Below are 18,550 nucleotides of genomic sequence, written 5' to 3' on the forward strand. Positions count from 1 at the left end.
TGGCTGAAGAATTCACAGCAAAACTTCCCCCCCCACCCCCGTTTGAGCTTCCCCCTCCCAAGGGCTGGAGGGGAAGAAAAAGGAAAGTAACAGCTTTTCATGCCAGAGATGCACAGCCACCGAGCACAGTCCCAGAGGTTAAACAGCACCGGGGAGGGAAAGCAGCGGAGGAAGCCCTACTCTTCTTCCCTACCACGTTCAACCTCAGTCCCACCAGAGAGCACTGCCCTGAGTGGGCGTCCAAACCACATGCAGATTACAAACAGTCACACTTTCTGAAGGTGAGCTTTGTATCTCTGTCATACCTATAAAGTCCAGGCTCTGCAAATTACTGTACTCAGTGGCTAGGCTTCTTGATTGCTGGGAAGTTACTGTGTGTGCTAATACCAAGAAAACCATGCTCCTGCCGAGTAAGTGCACATGTCAAATTCCGAGAGAAAGCAAGCATGCTGTCTTATAGTCTAATTGCTACAGCGGTGATGAATAACCAGGTTTAGAATGACTTATGGCTACACCCTTCATAAACAAACTGCACGGTCATCTCTTAAGCATTAATATTTTAGCACCACAGATTTCTCATTGTCAAATACAGTTTTGAATTCCAGCCCATAGTGTCACTAAGAAGCGCCCCTCGTTTCCTACTGCAAAGCTCTCCACAGAGGCCACACTGAAGCACCCCCCAGTAACAACTCCATAGCACCTTGCCCAGCATGTGATGTCACAGTCAAGCATGAAGTTCAGCCTTATCGAGTGTCTTTTTTTATAGGCCAGAAAATATTTTCTCCAGTCTTATCAGGCACCACCTCTGAAGGCTCTGGACTCTGGTATGTGGCCGTCATGTCTGTGGCTCTTGCCATGGCTGCTGTTTGGCAGTCACCAATGTGATTACTTGATAAATGCGGCTGGTTTTCCTAGCTGCCTACAGTCTAATGAGAAGAGGGTCTGCACCCACATTCCTGAAGCTCTGACCCCAGGCACACCCAAGTACTGGGCAAGCAGTAGATGGTCAAATGAATACAAATGGCTTTTCAGATGTCAGGGGGTGGGCCTGGTGAGCCCAGGGGTCCCCGCGACCCAGGCATGGCCATGGCTAAGTTTCTGTAGCAAGAAACTTTCCTAAGCAGCGGTGGGGCTGGGGAGGAAGTTATGCAGCTATCACACACAACCAAATATAACTAGCCTAAGTCTAAGCATAAGCCAGGAAGTATGCAGTTATGGTTCAGTGTATAGCTTCAAAACCATAACCTCAGGCATCCTGGGATGGCCACGCTCCATCCTTTCTGTAGGGACTCTTTAAAATTTAAGAGAGCTAGAATTCCTCACTTAGAGAAAGAATTTAGTGAAATAGGGCCAACTGTCCTATTTCATATGTATAGAAGCCAGTATCTGTGGTTCCTTTAACTAGTAACCAAAGGACATTAGAATAAAGAACCTACTCAGTGCACCCTTCTACTTAACACTTATTTGTCCAAAATGCTTAAAGGGGGGGGGAGGGCTGAAGCAGACATTACAAACTTAGAAGTGTAAAGAAAAACACGAAAGCCATCAGAGTCTGTGAATCTGCTTCTCAAAAACCACATAAGCCCAATGTGCAGGACTGACTGACAGTCTGGAAGGCAAACATGGCAGGCAGCTGCTTATCCACCGTGCCTGTTGTCCTGAGGAGCAAGGGACAGCAATGCTTGTGAGGAACACAGTCCTTAAAGGTCCATCTGCTATGACAATCTCTGATATGACAAATGGCCCCCCAGTAATTTAAAAAAACATTCAGGTTTGCTTAACAACTTTTTGGTTTTTTTGAGTCCCCCTCCCCTTTTCTTTTCTTTTTCTTTTAGGACTCTGCCCCCTACAGGACACACAGAATAATTTCCAACCTCAGGCAGGAAACCAGTATCCCTTCCCCACTTAGTGTAAGGAATGAAAAGGCCTGTAAATCACACATATCACAGAGCAACTTAATACCATACTCTCTGGTGGAAATGGGGCAATGAAACAGAACTAGTTTTACTTTGGGATGCACTACACTATACATCATATATGTAAATTAGCATTCTTCCACCCTAAATTAGAAGCCCACCTACACCCACTGGAGTGCCAAACCAAAGCATGAAGTAACAGCTGAGCTGAGCAATGAATGTTAGCCTTGCTATCCTGCACCCTGGCTTCCCGCACTCCCCCTACCCAAGTTCCCTCCAACAATCCAGATTTAGCGAGCACCAAATTTAGACAGCCAAGGGAGGCATTCTATCACTGCCAGAAAGTTCTATTCTTGCCCATTATGTAATACTTTCCCTTTTTTACTTAGCTTCCTTCTCCCTGCCTCTTATCCTCTTTGCCTTTTCCTGATTTTATTTCTCCAATTTTTAGATGCATTGGGTTTGCTCTCCAACACTCCCTTTTCTCAATGCAATGCAAAACATGGGCAGCGCATACTCCGTTAGGAAGCAAACTCAGAGAGCGGTGAGAAGTGCTAACTGGATGGCAGCCCTCACGGGCTACCTGAGGCATCCTGCATTCTCTTACCATACAGTTTCTAAGGCAGATCCTCCCCCGACAGCCCTGAGAACAAGCCTAGACTATTCTCCATCATCCAATAACAAGAAACTTACTGATCCTATCAGCAATCTAATGTCACACAAGTATATTATGAATTCAGGATGTCTAGCTTATAAGCAATTAGTATTGTTGAATACCTGAATTCTGAAATATTATTATAAGATATGCACCAGTGAGAAACTGAAATGCTAACCATTTCTAAAACAAATAAAAACATGAAGAATTAAGCAAACCAAACCACTAATACTAGTGTCTTCTTATCAAAAGCGCTTCCAAAAGTAGCTGAGTCAGCATAAAGTCTAGTCTGTCACATGTACACACCACACACATTACCTGCCATGGCTTCTAGCTCAGTTTCTCTCCCATTTGTTTTGTTTGTTCTGAGACAGGTTTTCATAATATATCCCAGGCTGGCCTCAAACTGGCAATCCTCCTGCCTCAGCTTTCCAAGTGCCAGAACTGCAGATGTTCATTGCCACATCTGGTTGTCCTTGCACTCTTGCTCAGAACGGTCTCCTTTTGCCAACCCCACCTCTAGGTTCCTACTACTGCACAGTCACCGAGACCCTCCTTAAAGCCGATTATTTTCCAATAGACTGATGACTGTCGTGCCACACTGAATTGAAAGTGTGGGTTTTCACTGTGGCGTGCCCCCAGCATTTGCTCTTTCAGTGCAGGAAGAACAGAGTATAAAACTTGCTCTTGGCTGGTGGTGAGCTTCTTGTTAATTTTTGTTTGTTTGTTTTTTCGAGACAGGGTTTCTCTGCCTAGCATTGGCTGTCCTAGACTCGCTTTGTAGACCAGGCTGGGCTTGAACCCACAGAGATCCACCTGCCTCTGCTTCCCGAGTGCTGGGATTAAAGGTATACACCACCACAACTGGCTTCTTGTTCATTTTTAAACAGCATACTTATATCTAAAAAGCTAGAATTTAAAACTTCTCAATTGGGGTTCCAACTAAGTCTGCCTTTGTGCTAACTTATCGTCAGAAAGTGGGAGTTTTGTGAAAGGGCGGCAATTTTAATTTAGCTTAAAGCAGATGGACAGGTCTGGGAGCAGATCTTTTCACCCCTTTTTCTTCCTATTTCAGTGTTTGGAGAGGCGAGGGGAATGGGGATGAAGAGGACTAAGAGGACCTAACAGAGCACGAGGCTTGGCTGGGGTCCACTCCGTGTCCACCCTACACCGTGGCTCCGGGAACACTGGCTTGCTTCCCCTCGTGTCTCAGGGGTGATGTGTGGAGCAGCTGTTTCCTCTCCCTCCAGCCATCCCCACACTGGTTTCGGTGTTGACTTTCTATAGATTCTAATGTAACAGGACTTGACAAGGTCATGATCAGCCTCTGCTGCCAGCTGGGGACGTCTGCCTTGCCTGAAGAGTGTCAGTACTTAGCTGGGGTGTAAAGTTCCATCATGAAGCAATCTGTGACAGACACAGTCACAGTGATCTTTATTCAAAAAGGCAGAGAAAATGGATCATGGCTGACTCAGGAAGCCTACATTCAAGTCTGGTCAGGCTTTGGCCAAGTCATTTTGATTCACTGAGGGACATTATGTCTGTTTCCATTCACTTTACCAAAGAGTATAGGATGGGTAGATTTTGTTTGCATCGGGTTGGGTTATTTTTGAGGCAAGAGCTCATACTGTAACACCGTAGCCCTGACAGACCTAACGCTTGATACATAGACCACACTAGCTTTCAACTCATGGCAATCCGACTTGGCGTCCTGTGTGCCGCTGAGGTTTTTTTGTTTGTTTGTTTTTTCCTTTTGAGTCAGTGTTTCACCTTATACCCTCAGCGTGCCTGCAACCCAGCATATTTTCTTAATGAAGTATACTTCTTAAAGAAGTGATACGTTTTATTTATAAACAGATGGTTTTAACAAACATCTGTGACTGTAGTATAAGAAGGTTTAGAGTGAATTCCCATAGTAGGTCTCAGGGAAGCTTCAGGCTGGACACACACTCCATACCTGCACACTTGAAACTCTGAGCAGTGAGTCCTCGCTCCAAAGACAGAGTGGTCAGGATGCTCAGGAAACTGGTGGTCACGGACTGCCGTTTGTCCTTCCGCCGCTCGCTGCCACCTATCTGATCCTTGGGTTTGTTCCTCAGTGTGACTTGCAGGTTTTGCTCGGAACTCCTCGCGGCGTTAGCTGCTGTCTTCAGAGCCTCCATCCATTCCTGAGCCCTCTGCCGGGTCTCAGCCCGGAGGCGGAGGACATCTTGGGGGAAGATGACTTGAAAGCAAGCGTCACAAGCATCCAGGTTGTCTATCTGCACAGCCAGACACACGTCCACGTTGTAGCTCAACAGGGGATCTTCATCTAACTTGCCAGGGTGGAAAGCCATAAGATAGGCCTTGCTCAGCACAAATGTAAATGCCTTCCAGTTGTTTTGGACAGTCAGTCTGTAGAGTGTCCCTGATTTGAGGATGTTTTGGTAGTGTTTGGGGCTCTCCAAGACAGGGGAGGCCAGCATCCCACTGGATTTCTTCTGTAAACAGTGGTTCTGTGTACAGTAGTCAACACGCTGACCAAGTCCTGCTGAGTTTGCCATCTCATCCTGCCGTCCCATGTAACTGGGCACAGCAGCATGCACGACTTCCCAGAGCTTCTGCCCCCAGTCCAGTGCCTCCCACGGGGACTCTGCCTTTAGCTGCAGCTGAGAATTGTCGTAGAGCACAGTGTCTACCGTCCTGGCTTCAAGATTGCCTAAAACAGATATGCTCTGGAAGTGTGAGAGCTGATATGTGGCCCAAAGGTCCTGATTCCCGCTGCTGTCCAGGCTGTACAAGTGTAGGTTGTATGGTGAGAGTTCTGCATAACAGCTTTGCCAGTAACTGTCGTGGTTCTTCCTGATCTCCAGATAACCCTTCTTCAGGATGTTTGGGAATGTCTGCTTATGTTCTGTAAGGAAAAAAGAGAAGGTGAAATCATAACTAGTTATGGGAAGGCAGGTGTATGAAACAAATCACATTGGGGGCTGACATCTTTATGTTTCAGATAAAACAAAGTAGTAAAATTCTGGGAATGGTATCTAACTGGTAAGATGTATGTGGGGACATTTCTCACACTGAGGTGGCGAACAAGTGCGAGTGTACATACAAAGCATACAGTGTCAATGTGATGAAGAGGCCTGTGTGCCAAACAGAAAGGCTGGGAAAACTGGAGGCAGACAGGTACGCCCACGCCTGCCAGGTTCCTTCCTTTCTAGGTAAGCTCTACAGGCTCCAAAACACAAGAGTGTTCCTGCCACACAAGCAGGAGTCGTGTGCTAATTCCCTGCTCTGACTCTGGTCTCCTAGGTTGGTGAAGGCAGAAGGGGAGAACAAATCAAGAGAGTGTAGACTGGGCTGCTTATAAACAAAACTCCCGTCCTCAGGCAAGCCTACCAGCCCGCAAGACAACACCTGGCCCCTCTATCTGCCACCATCTCTACCCTTGGGTCCACTACATCACCTCTAAGGTCTCACTTCAGGCAGCAGTTTTCTCGCTGAGTCTGACTGTGCTTACACTGTGCCCTGGGCTTACAAGGTTCCATCCCACTGCTTCAGTCAGCAACCACATGCTTAACTTACCTTCTGGCTTCTCCTGCCTTTCTACATCTCGTCTATAGATGCCCGGCCTTGGTCACGATCAGGTAGCCCTACTATATTATTACTCTATCAAAGGCTTTTATCAGACTATATTAGCATAAGTTATTTACTGTCCAAACAAACGATATTTTAAAGTTTGCTTTTAAAAGTTTGTCTTTGCTAATGGAGTAAGGTCTCTTTTCCTTTTGACAGCACAGAACACAAGACAATGCCTTACCAATACATTAATGGCTCCTTAGTAAGTCTAATATTGTTAGGTGGGTACAGGAATATATATTTATAATCTCAGCACTGAAACAGGAGGATCATGAAGATCATGAGTCCAAGGCTAGCCTGCCACACACTGAGTGCCATACTGGCCTGTATTACAAAGTTAATATTTGTATCAAACAAATAAAAAGTGAAAAGAAAAAAAGAAAGAAAGAAAAGCACTTGTTAAATTAGAAATAAAGCTTCAAATGCAATATGGAGCTCATGGTGGGCATAATTCCCTTTATGTCCTCTTTTCTCTTCCCTTCCCTCGCTTACATATTTATGTAGTCACAGCATCCTTAATCTGTGATAACCCATACTGAATGCCATGTAGTACTTTAGTAAAGGTCGCTAGAGAGACCGCCAGAGAATCTGTTCCTTGAGACAGGTGTTCATTTTGTAGCCAAGGCTTCCTGGGTGTGGAGACTACAGTAAGAGCTATCCTGAGACCTTGGTCGCCATGAAAGGACATCCAGCCAGGGCGTGGTAGTGCATGCCTTTAGTGGCTTGGAACCTTTAGTCCCAGCGCTGGTGAGGCAGAGGCAGGTGAATCTCTGTGAGCTCAAGGCCAGCCTGGGCTACAAAGCAAGTCCAGGAGAGCCAAGAATACACAGAGAAACCCTGTCTCAAAAAAAAAAACAAAAAAAACAAAAAAAACAACCAAACAAGTCAAAAAAAGGACATGGTCAAAAAGAAGTGACCTGGTAGAAATTTTAATGTCTAAGTTGTTTCTTAATCTCTCTGCTGACACATTCTACAGGCAGCCACAAACTGAGTCATTCCCTGAAGATAGATCACACTAGCAAAGGGGGTGATTTCTGCTTTGGGTAAAAGTGGGGGAGGGATGGAGAGAAGGAAGGAAGGAAGAAAGAAGGGAGGGAGGGAGAAGGGAAAGTGGGTTAGCTAGCTCTCACCTTAACATAGCAAACCAACAGAGGAAAAGAGAGAAAGGAGGCAAAGAAAGGCCCATTTTAGCTGCTTTACATCTCTGGTCCTAATGTTAATTCATTACTATTTCTGCAGTAACTAAAGAGCCGTTAATTTCTCGAAACCCACACTAATCCCTTTGTAGCTAGAGATAATGGACGCCTACTCTCTGGGCATCTTTCCTCCTGACAATGCAGGAGGGCGGCAGGGCTGTGGGCAGCGCTGCTGCCACCTCTCCCATCTCATTTCCATCAGCTGCCTTCTCCAGAGTCAGAGGTAGGCGCAGGCGTGTGTCCTAGTCACCCCTACCATGACCTGGCGGCTCAGCTGTGAGCCGGTGAGGAAAAAAAGAAGCCACCTCTCTTGCTTTTAGACAGAAATTGCCACCTGCTTGTCTTACTTTCCTGAGAGCTTTTCACTGCAGCCACTGGGCATTCCAAGCTGGACTCTAACTGTGCCTTGGCCCAGCAGCACCCCAAACCATGCTCACTCCTTCCTGAGGTATAACTCAGATGCAGACTGCCGACAGGTCAGGTGGAAGGGACAAGAAGTTTCGCTAGGAAGGCTCCAGGGTTCTGGAGCTAACGTGTGATCCATCCCTGTTTTCCCACCCACTAAGAACTTCCGTCCTTGTTCTTGGGCTTCAACACTCACAAAGTAGAAACAGGAAGGCTGTTGAGAGTCTGAAGATAGCCTGGGCTACCATGAAAAATCCTGTTCCCAAACAAGAAGAAGAAAGTCACGAAGGTGGGAAAGGCAGGAAGCTTCTCAGGGGCACCTAGTCCTTTCTCAGTGTTTATATCATATTTTCTTAAATTGTGTGCTTGAAGGATTTAACCATCTTTTTGTTGTTGTTGTTTTTCAAGACAGGGTTTCTCTGTACAACTGTGACAGTCCTGGACTTGATTTGTAGACCAGGCTGGACTCGAACTCACAATGATCGCCTGCCTCTGAGGATTAATTATCTTTAATTATGGGATTTGGAGAACTATCATATCTAATTTTCCAGCAACCATTACTTTCTATCAGACCTGAAGTTTATCTTTTCTAAAGAGTTATTCATTTATTTATTATTTGTATGGTATTCTTCCTTTATGTGTGCCTACATACCAGAAGAGGGCATCAGATCATATTATAGATGGTTGTGAGTCACCACGTGGTTGCTGGGAATTGAACTCAGGATCTTTGGAAGAACAGACAGTGCTCTTAACCTCTGAGTCATCTCTTCAGCCCCCCTGAAGTTTACTTTTAATTTTTTTTTTGTTAGTGACAAATCAAAAGATATGTGTACGTGTGTGTAAACTCATTATTTTGTCATAACTGGCGTTTTCTCCAGATCTTATCATTTTAACTCATTTAATTTACACATACATTTTAAAGTATTCAATTTCATAAGAGAATTTCAATCTTAATGAATATAAATGATTAAGATAGGGTCATTTTTTCCCCAAGGGGAAAAATGCAGAAACATGATCTAAATGAATCATCATAGTCCTTAACTTTCATAATGAAACCAGCAGAGAAATTCTTCATTAAAAAAAACTAAGAGGCAAGCAAGCCCGCGCTACCTCCACTCCCCGCTGCCCAGCATCCCTGGACACAGTCAGGCTAGGCACAGCAGTCCCTAGGACCACTACTGACTAAAGAGGAAGTGAGTATACTCCCAGCCAGGCACCTGACTCATTTCTGCATGCCCCACCCACCAGTTCCTCTTTTGCCTTTATTTCCTCATCCGTTCTCACGGCCTCCTCCTCCTCCATCCTGATCCAATCTGCCTCCTCCCTGTCTATCTCACAGTATTCTGGGACTTTCTCACAGCTTTCTGTGACTCTCACAGCGCCTTCTGTATTTCTTGCCACCAGGCCAAAACCCTTCAAGCATTATAAAAAGCCACACTTCCTTAGCCTAAGCTCCCAAGCGGCCCTTTCAATACTGCAATGGAAAATCTCAAACACCCTCAAGTGAACATCATTCATTCAGCTTCAAAGACCACTGGGGTGGAGAGACAGCAGGTAAAGGACAGACCTGAGTTTGGATTCCAAACACTCACGTAAAAAGCCAGGCAGGGGTGCAGATCTGTAGCCCTGCTCTTAGGGGCTGCTGAGAGGAAGGCCCTGAGGACTTTCAGGCTGGCCAACCTAGCCCGGACTGTGAGCTCCAGACTCAATGTAAAGCCCATCTTGACAAACATGGTGGAGAGGGACAGAAAGGCACATGATATTGTTGGTCTCTGCTCTCCACACACACATAGGAAAGTGCATCCACAAACATGCATACATACATATGGATTCACCACACACACACACACACACACACACACACACACTTGCATCCATCCATCCATACAAAGACACACCACCAAGTTTATTTTGTTTTGTTTTGTCACTTCTACCTTTAACTCTTGGTTTTTATTTCATCTTTTGTCTAGGTTTGAAAGCAAATTAAAGGCACTGTATCATTTCAACTATAAATACTTCAGACTGTATCTCTCTAATCTATAAATAAATCAGAACTGGGTTTTTTTTTTTTTGTTTTTTGGTTTTTTTGGTTTTGATTTTTGTTTTTGTTTTTTCAAGAGAGGGTTTCTGTTTGCTCTGACTGTCCTGGAATTCACTCTGTAGACCAGACTGGCCTCGAACTCAGAGATCTGCCTGCCTTTGCCTCCCAAGTGCTGAGATTAAAGGTGTGCACACAACTTTCAAATTCATGACATTATTTTCACAATCCCACATTGATAATCCATGTTCTGTGTGGTGCTGGCCTCTGGCGCTTCCAAAGAGTCTCTCACTCTTTCTCATACTCCATCTACAGTCCTCGCATGGGTCTTATATAAGCCATGCACATTCTAGCCTCAAGGCCTCTAAAGTTGCAATACTTTCTGGGATGTCTCCCCCTAGCCCAATGCTTTGTAGTATCCACCCCTCCCCGCCATTTCACCTACTTAGTGAGTCTACATCTTACACTCAGATTAGAGAAACACTCTCAGGCGTCCTCTATCACACTACCCAGATGTATTTTCTGCAAACATCCCTCTCCGGCAAGGGCAGCAATCCTGATCTCTTTCTCCTATATACCAGGGGCTGTCTCTACCAATAACTGGACGATGTATCAACAGACAGCTTTGCTAGAATCTATGGGAGCTTTTGCTAGAATCTCCTATGTTTATAGCCCACAGTAGGGGAGAGGCAATAGCTCTGAAAGTGTCCACACTCTGAAGTCCAAAGTACTCAAAGCCTTTCAACAAGAACAGCTAATGGGGTCAGGGAAGAAAGAGATTTCCATCTGAGATCTGGAAAGTCTTGAAGAGGAAGTAGTGTCAGTAATGGAGAGGATGGAGCCGGTTATTAGAAGACAGGAAGGGGACGCAGACTCCAAATTGGGGTGGGGGGTCCTCCTTCTAACCCCAAGTTGATCCTGGTTTACTTTTCACATGTCCCACTTCCTTTTCCTTGCCACAGCTGCTCTCACTAAAGTCATCACCTCATGTGATAAAGACTAGCAGAGCCTCCCAATCAGTTTTACTTACCCACCTCCCTCCCTTCCCTTCCTGTCTTTCTTAAGACAGGGCCTAGGTGTGAAGACCAAGCTAGCCTCAAATTCTGCTTCTCCTGTCATAGCCTCCTGAAGTATTGGGCATAATTCACTTCTCTAGTTTTTTTTTTTTTTTAACCCATCAATCCATGATAGAGGCTACTGATGCCCGAGGAGACCAGTAATTTGCATCCTTTTTCCTCGCCAAAGATTTAAACCAACTGAGCCTGACAAGGTAGCCAGTCATATGCAGATAAAATGATCAGCTGGTTAGAGGATGCAACTTAGATTTGTAGCAAACACAAGCCCAGGAGTACGGGGCTGTGCCACAAGCAGCCCTCAACAGCCACAGCCCTCCCCTTCTGAGGGACTCACATGGAAGGTGGATGGCATGCAGGAGCAGATCTGGAGCAGACCGGAAGCAGAACTGGTACTTCTTGTGACAGAGGCTGTTACCTAGTTCCTCTCCTAATTGACAAGAGGTCACCCCTCCTACCCAGGGTGGAGCATGCAAATGAAAGCCAAGATTACTACATTAGTTGGCGGCCCCTTGTGTGGGCTGGAGTGGCTTCAAGGAAGGTGGCTGTCCTAGCCCCACCCTTCACTCAGGACAATTTCCAGACTTCCTGTAAAGTATCCTAATCTCTTAATGGAAGTCATTTGAAACGTACCACATTCAGCCCACGCTCCTTGCTCTCCTCGTGTGGGTGAGCGCTACGTGAGACGTGCTCACCACCTTAGGTTAGTAGACAGCCCTGCAATCTCAGTTGAAACACTCCTTCCTCCCTCAAGACTTGTCTGGCATCTCAGGTCACCAATATTACTCTTTTCTTCCCAGTTTTTAGCCCATGAAGCACAGCTGCAAATTGTCGATTTGCTTCATGTTATAGCTTTCAATTGTGTTCAGGGCAGAAGCTAGGAAAAGGACATTTTAATGTTTGCTCTCTTCATTTCAGGCACAGGAGAGAAGTGAAACTCACAAGCTCACACAATCACGCACTGCCCATGGAGCACAGGAAGCAGGGGCAGTGCAGGAAGCAGTCTCAGCATGCTCTGTGGTGCCAGGGCACCTCTGCCAGCACAGCGCCCAGACACTGTCCCACAGACGCTTCTTTTTTCATTGTTTCTTCTTTTTTTTTTTTTTAACTTTTTATTGATTCTTTGAGAATTTCACATTATGTACCCCAATCCCACTAATTTCCCTGTCCCTTCACTTCATATCTGGCCTCCACCCCTCCAACACCCTAACACACACACACACACACACACACACACACACACACACAAAATAAACAAGAACAACATCAAAAATTTTGTTGTGGAAGCTGTAGTGTGTGATAGTGTCCCACAGCACACCCTTTTTTCCACACATGTTTATTTGCAAATGTTCATTGCAATGAGTCACTGGTTTGGTTTGAGGTCTCTGGCTTCTGCTACACCGTCAACAGTGGGTCCCCACCTGGACTCCTCTTAGATACCCTGTTGTGGATGTCCCCACAGACTCTTCTTAATAAACTTATTCTGTCAGGAAAAAAAAATCTTTTTACAGTTACACTGGAGAACCTTCCTTTGGGTAAAAGGCAGGCATCTTATTTGTTCTGTCATAAACCTAGAAGGCAGATCACTTGCTCAGGTTTTAAGAGAAAAATGAGCTGCATATGCTAATTCTAGATGGTAGGCAATAGTAGCCACAGTCAATTCGCTCTGGGTCAATTTCTCTTCTCTGACATAAACTTGACGAGGAGCTCACAAGCCCAACTTTTTAACCTAGTACACAATCTCAAGCAGAAATGTTTCTGCCATTATATGCCACAACTATCTTTCTGCTCTGCTTCTATAATCTAAGGAAAATAAACATGAAAGAATCTCCCTTAGACTTTAGGACAACTGGCGTCCCATCACCACATCTCTGTATAACTTGGAGAAGCATAGAAATGTAAGAGCCAGAGGGAGCCTAAAAAGTCCACTCTCTCAACTCCAGCTACGGCAAAACCTGTCAGACGCTTCACCAGAGAACCCACATTTTGTTGGGGTATAGCAGCGTATACTCAGGGGACAGGGTCTCTTCCCTGGCCTGACGAAAGACTCAAAATGCATTTAAACCACTTACAATACCCTATTGTCCTTCACTAGAGATTGCCTGAAGATTGGGCATGCCACCCTGGCTGAGACTGGGTGCTATTAGGAGCCTGTGGGAAAGAGAGCTTAAAGAACTGCTGTCTCACCATTCTGAGTTTGGTTGTTGGCATATAAAATCAGCCTTGGGGCTGCTGTAGCTTTCTAGGTAGTAAAAAAGAGCAGAAAAAGGAGACATCATTAATATGCTGAGGCTAACAGAACAAAAAGATAAGAGCCCTAGGACCACCCCCCTCTGGGATTTTTGCTAAGTGTTGTTGCACATAGTGCCTGGAAGTCACTGAATTTCCAATTACTGATAAGAAGGAAAAAATGTTAACGACCTTACAATGGCAAGCTATGCGACATGCCACTGCCACTGTTGGCTTTTGAAAACATTCTGATTTAACACTGCAAAGAGGAAAGGAAGTGACTCGGCAAGAACTTTAAGCTCCAGATCCCCCCCTCCCCCAAGACAGGGTTTCTCTTGTAGTCCTAGCTGTCCTAGATTGGCTTTGTAGGCCACACTGGCCCTGAACTCACAGAGATCCGCCTGCCTCTGCCTTCCAAGTGCTGGGATTAAAGGTGTGCACCACTGCACCTGGCTCAGATGAGGCTGTTTAATCTGTGGCAGAGCAAAGGAGTCCAACCCAAGCTCAGCGTTAGGAGGTAGTGTAATCAAGCAGCCCAGCCCGTGTCCTCTCTGAGGTTAGCTGGGTCCCAGTCTCACGCTGATGGCTGTGGGTCAGTTCACCTGTCAATACTACCCATTCTATCAAATTACTATAAATATTAAGTAAGATGACAAAGGAGCACTTCTTAGCAGGGGCATGGATATAAAATTAACTCTCATTAAATGATAGCTCTTACTACGAATATCAATAACAAATTTTACTCAACTTGATATAGCAAACAGTAAGAAGAGGAACAGAAGCCATTTCTATTTTAGGAGGGAAAATATAGCTATTCAGTTCTGATTTTATTTAAATTATTCCCTCTTTTCATTTCCTCATTCCAAACCTTCCCATATACTACTCCTTGCTCTCTTTCAAATTCATGACCTCTTATTTCATTAACTGTTGTTACATTCATATATATGTGTTTGTATACGTGTGTGTATAAACATTTATATTTATATTCCTAAATACACAAATACAACCTGCTTAGTCTGTATAACATACCTGGGTGTATGTTTCCAGGCTAGTAAAGTCTGATTAAACATAAGCTGAACAAGAACAACAGACACACTTAAGTGGGCAAAGAAAGCCCAAGCTGGGCTGGAGAGATGGCTCAGTGGTTAAGTGCACTGCCTGCTCTTCCTGAGGTCCTGAGTTCAAGTCCCAGCAACCACATGGTGGCTCACAACCATCTATAATGAGATCTGGTGCCCTCTTCTAGTGTACATGCAGGCACTGTATTATATAATAAATAAATCTTTAAAAGAAAAAAAAGAAAGAAAGAAAGAAAGAAAGCCCAAGCCTACACACAGAACTACAGGCAACAAGGATGCCGAAGCAGGAGAAACAGTCTTTCTGAAGGAGGAGCACAGCAGTTCACTATCTGTCCTGGTTTTCCTAAGCACTAATACATAGACTTCAGCTGAACAAGGGCTATGGAGGCTGCTCAGGTAGTACAGCACATGTAGTCATGAGGCATGAAGAACGAACTTCAATCCCCAATACCAACGCCAAGAGCCAGGGGCAAGCCCAGCAAGTACCTGTAACCACAGCTCTCGCTCGGGAAGCTGAGATGCAAGGGGCGCTCTCTGGGGCTTGTGGCTAGCCATTCTAGCCGAGTCTGCAAGCCCCAGGATAAGAAAGAAGCCCTACCTCAGGAAGGAAGCTGCAGAGTGACAGACAGGGTGTGTAATGGGACTCTCTGGCCTCCCGTGTGCGTGCACAGAGCTCAACTTTCCACATGCTCATTCTTGGTCCAGTACAAACTTTTCTACAATATGGTTCACATTTTTAAAGGTTCTTATAGAAAGCAATTAACTATAATATACAACAGAATAAAATGTGCTTGGAAGAAAAACAACAGGGTACAGAAGAAGAAAAACAAACTGGAAAAGTCTGAGGGACAATGTGGCATTTGAATTAGCCCTTGAAAAATAATGAAGGATTTATGGAAAGCAAAAGGCCAAGGAGAATCTCCCGTTATGAGGACACAGCTTGGTCAAAAGCCAGGAAGCGGAAAGCACAAGGTCCATTTAAAAATGGCAAAAAGCCTCAGCAGAGAGCAGTGCTGGCGATAAGTTGGAAAGAGGCTGAATGCTTGTAAAGTTCGTGCAACTTCATAAGTAATGGGGAGCCACAGTTTGTTTCTATCTATTTTACGTTTTTATTGTTTATAAATCTTTGCCTACATGTATATTTGCTCACATATGTGTGCCTGACCCCTGTAGAGGTCAGAGAGGGCATCAGGTCCCCTGGGACAGGAGTTGTTACGGGTGGCTGTGAACCACTGTACGGGTGCTGGGAATTGAACCTGGGTCCTCTGCAAAGGCATCTAGTACTCTTAAGCTCTGAACCGTCTCTCCAGCCCTGTATGGTTCATTTCTATGAACACAGTAGTACAAAAGATCTGTGTTTTAGAAATATAACTCTAGCAGCTGGAAGATTAACAACCATAGTTTTTCTAGTCAAAAGAAAATAAAATGCATTAAGAGAACACCCGCAGAGACCGTCAAACGCTCACGGGTCCCTTACAGCAGTGTTAGGAACTGGAATACAGGCTGTCAGGGAACAGCACTGGGTGTCCTATGGCTGCAGTGGCCAACATGGGATCATTAACCAGTGGGAACTGTATAACCACACACCATCAACTTCCTGTGACCTATTTTAGCAACTTCTTTGTACTGACTAGTCTGTTGGAGGGTGAAGCACAAATTCAGCAAGAGCCCGTGTCCTGGTGACCTCACTTATTCTAGATCCGCATGAACATTTCCATCTTTCCTGGCTCCGGGGCTTTTGAGAAACAGCATAATTGAAAAAGCAGTCATTTTAGTGTAAGTCTCAAATTTGTCTTTTTTTTTTTTTAAAGTGAAATCCGGGAAAGGAGAACTGAAGCAGTAGCATAAAGCGCAGGATAAAGGACTACACTGCAGAGGTTTGTCTAGCCGGGAAGAAAATCTCTGCTTGAGACCTTCTCCTAAAGCACTCAGAACAAGAAAACAGAAGCCTAGGAGCATCCCGGGTCACCAGAGAGCGGCACCTACAGAAACAAAAGCCCAGCTGACCACTGCCCTTGCCAAGCAGATGAAAATGTGAACACAGTAAGGGAGGAAAAGTGAGTTCCATCCTGGCAGTTTGTTGAGTTTCAGAGCTCTATAGCGAATACAAAAGATTCCTTTAATTTTTTTTTTCATTTAAAAAGTTACCACTGCAGTTCACACAGCAGTAGACTTATAAGTCACACAGACATCTCTCACCAGTTAGAAAATTCTAAGCAGACCTTTGTTTCAGTCATGATCTTCAATTATTGATCTGGATATAGCAATTAGTCCCCACACAACCATGAGTCAGGATCCATTCAAGCACATCTTAGAGCGATACAGTTTTAGGGCTGGGAAGGACTGTGGAGGTAATTTAATCTGTCTTGGTAAGTTTGTAAAGAGATAGTAAGAGGTTCTTCCAAACATATATGGTGAGTAGAGTTGGAGTCCTGAGTCTTAGCTGAATATTCTTTCTAAACAGCCTCATCTTCATCTCCCACGTATCTTCACTTACAGTGCACGTATGTGTGCATACAATCTATTACTCGTGTATAAAAACGTACCCGACACCCACATGTTTTTACCTTACAATGGGCGTGTCTGACCTCATCTGTGATGGCAGGACTCTATTTTCTTCATCCTCTGAGGAACCCCACCATGCCTATGGCTGACTGTCTCTCAGGGAGTAACACGACAGTGGCGCAGAAGGCAAGTGGTGTCTGGGCATTGAGTACAGACACTCATCTACATGCACGTCTTCATACAACTGAGATTAGTGCTAGGGCTCTGAATCAGACACTCTTACAGTGGCGTCAAAGCCCTCAGCATGGTGCGGCTGCCGGGATACCGTGGACAGCGGGATTCAGTAAGATGCTGGCTCTAAGGAAGCTTTGGCTCCACCATATACTTTGAAATTCTTTGGAATAATTGTTACCACTTTGCCTTAGGTCTGCTCCTTTTCATCACTTTATGACCTAACCTCCTGACATTACTAGCCAAACGCTTTCAGATAATGCACACTGTAATAATGAGATTGGATTGCAGCCACACCCCATGGCTGGACCCCTGAAGCATCCTTCCTCCACTAGGTCAGCCAACATTCCTTTTGAAAGTCAGACCTGGTCTGCCAATGTCTGAAGCAATGCAGTCTCCAGAATGCATTCATGAGCATCTAAAATAAGACGGTCAAACAACAACAAAAAAGTGACAAGGCCCCAAAGGTTGGCTCACTGCCTTCCCAGTGTCTGCTGTGCCCTGGCTCTGCCACTGGAAAGTCACCCTAAGAGATAGCCCTGACCCCAGGAGCAGATTGAAGGAATTCCGTGCCTACAAATCCATAGGGCAAATTCCTATCAGCTCTCTATACACCTAGATGAGAACTGTGTACTCCTCACCCACAAAACCAGACTGCTTTTCTCCTATGTACTGCTGGCCCTGCCGGCCCCGCTTTTCACTTGGCGAGCAACAAAAGCACAGCACACTCTGCTTACTCCCCCAAGCTTGTCAGAGAGAAAAGGTGTAAGAGAAAGGAGTGCCACATCTGCCCAAGTCCCCCTGTTCCTGATGCAATGACCAAGCAATGGCTAAAATATGTTATTCTAATCGTACAAAGGTCATGTATAATAATATCTTTTTCAGAATCACTGCTTGTATTTTACTATAAAGTATTATTGAGATTTTTGTTTGTTTGTTGTTTGTTTTTCAAGACAGGGTTTCTCTGTGTAACTACCCTGGCTGTCCTGGAGCTTGCTGTGTAGACCAGGCTGGCCTCCTCAGAGATCTGCCTGCCTCTGCCTCCCAAGTGCTAGGATTAAAGGCATGCACCACTACTACCCAGTTCTATTCAGAATTTTAAAACCTAGGAACTAAAGAGTAACAATCACAAGCCAGGAGTGGTGGCGCATGCGTTTAAGTCCAACACTCAAGGCAGATCTCTCTGAGTTCAAGGCTAGCCTGATATATAGGGAAAGTTCCAGGATCGCCAATGGTACACAAAGAAACTCTATATTAGATAAAAATAATTTAAATGTAAAATTAAAAAGTAACAACTATAGTCTGTCAGGTACTCAAGGGAAAAGACCAGTGCATTAGAGAACCCAAGGATGCCCAATTCGTAGGTGTATAATCAGAACAAACTGGGCAAATAAAGTAGGAAATGTGATAATCTCTTCATCTGGGTCCTGACTAGGGTCTACAAGTGGTTAAGGTGACTTGATGACAAACTTCCACGTGAGTGCCAACAATCTACTGAGGTTATTTGCTAGCTGAAGAGTTTACCTATTGCATGACTATGACAAAGGATGCAAAGGTAGTTCCTCCAGGCACAGGATCCCAGCAAAGGGTTGTCTGCCTGGGATC

The 18,550-nt window shown here is 45.0% G+C and overlaps 1 protein-coding gene across 3 annotated transcripts in view; it reads right to left on the bottom strand.

The window, feature by feature from the left end:
• PLEKHM3 (pleckstrin homology domain containing M3) overlaps positions 1-18,550 on the bottom strand; it is a 160,543-nt gene that overhangs the window by 119,987 nt on the left and 22,006 nt on the right. For all 3 annotated transcript variants that reach the window (XM_084779291.1, XM_084779290.1, XM_084779292.1), the window contains exon 3: positions 4,529-5,464. In XM_084779291.1, coding sequence (XP_084635417.1) covers positions 4,529-5,464 — 936 coding nt within the window. The remainder of the gene's footprint in view (positions 1-4,528; positions 5,465-18,550) is intronic.

The sequence above is a fragment of the Acomys minous genome (assembly GCF_964271855.1).
Source record: "Acomys minous genome assembly, chromosome: 4".
NCBI classification, from domain to species: domain Eukaryota; kingdom Metazoa; phylum Chordata; class Mammalia; order Rodentia; family Muridae; genus Acomys; species Acomys minous.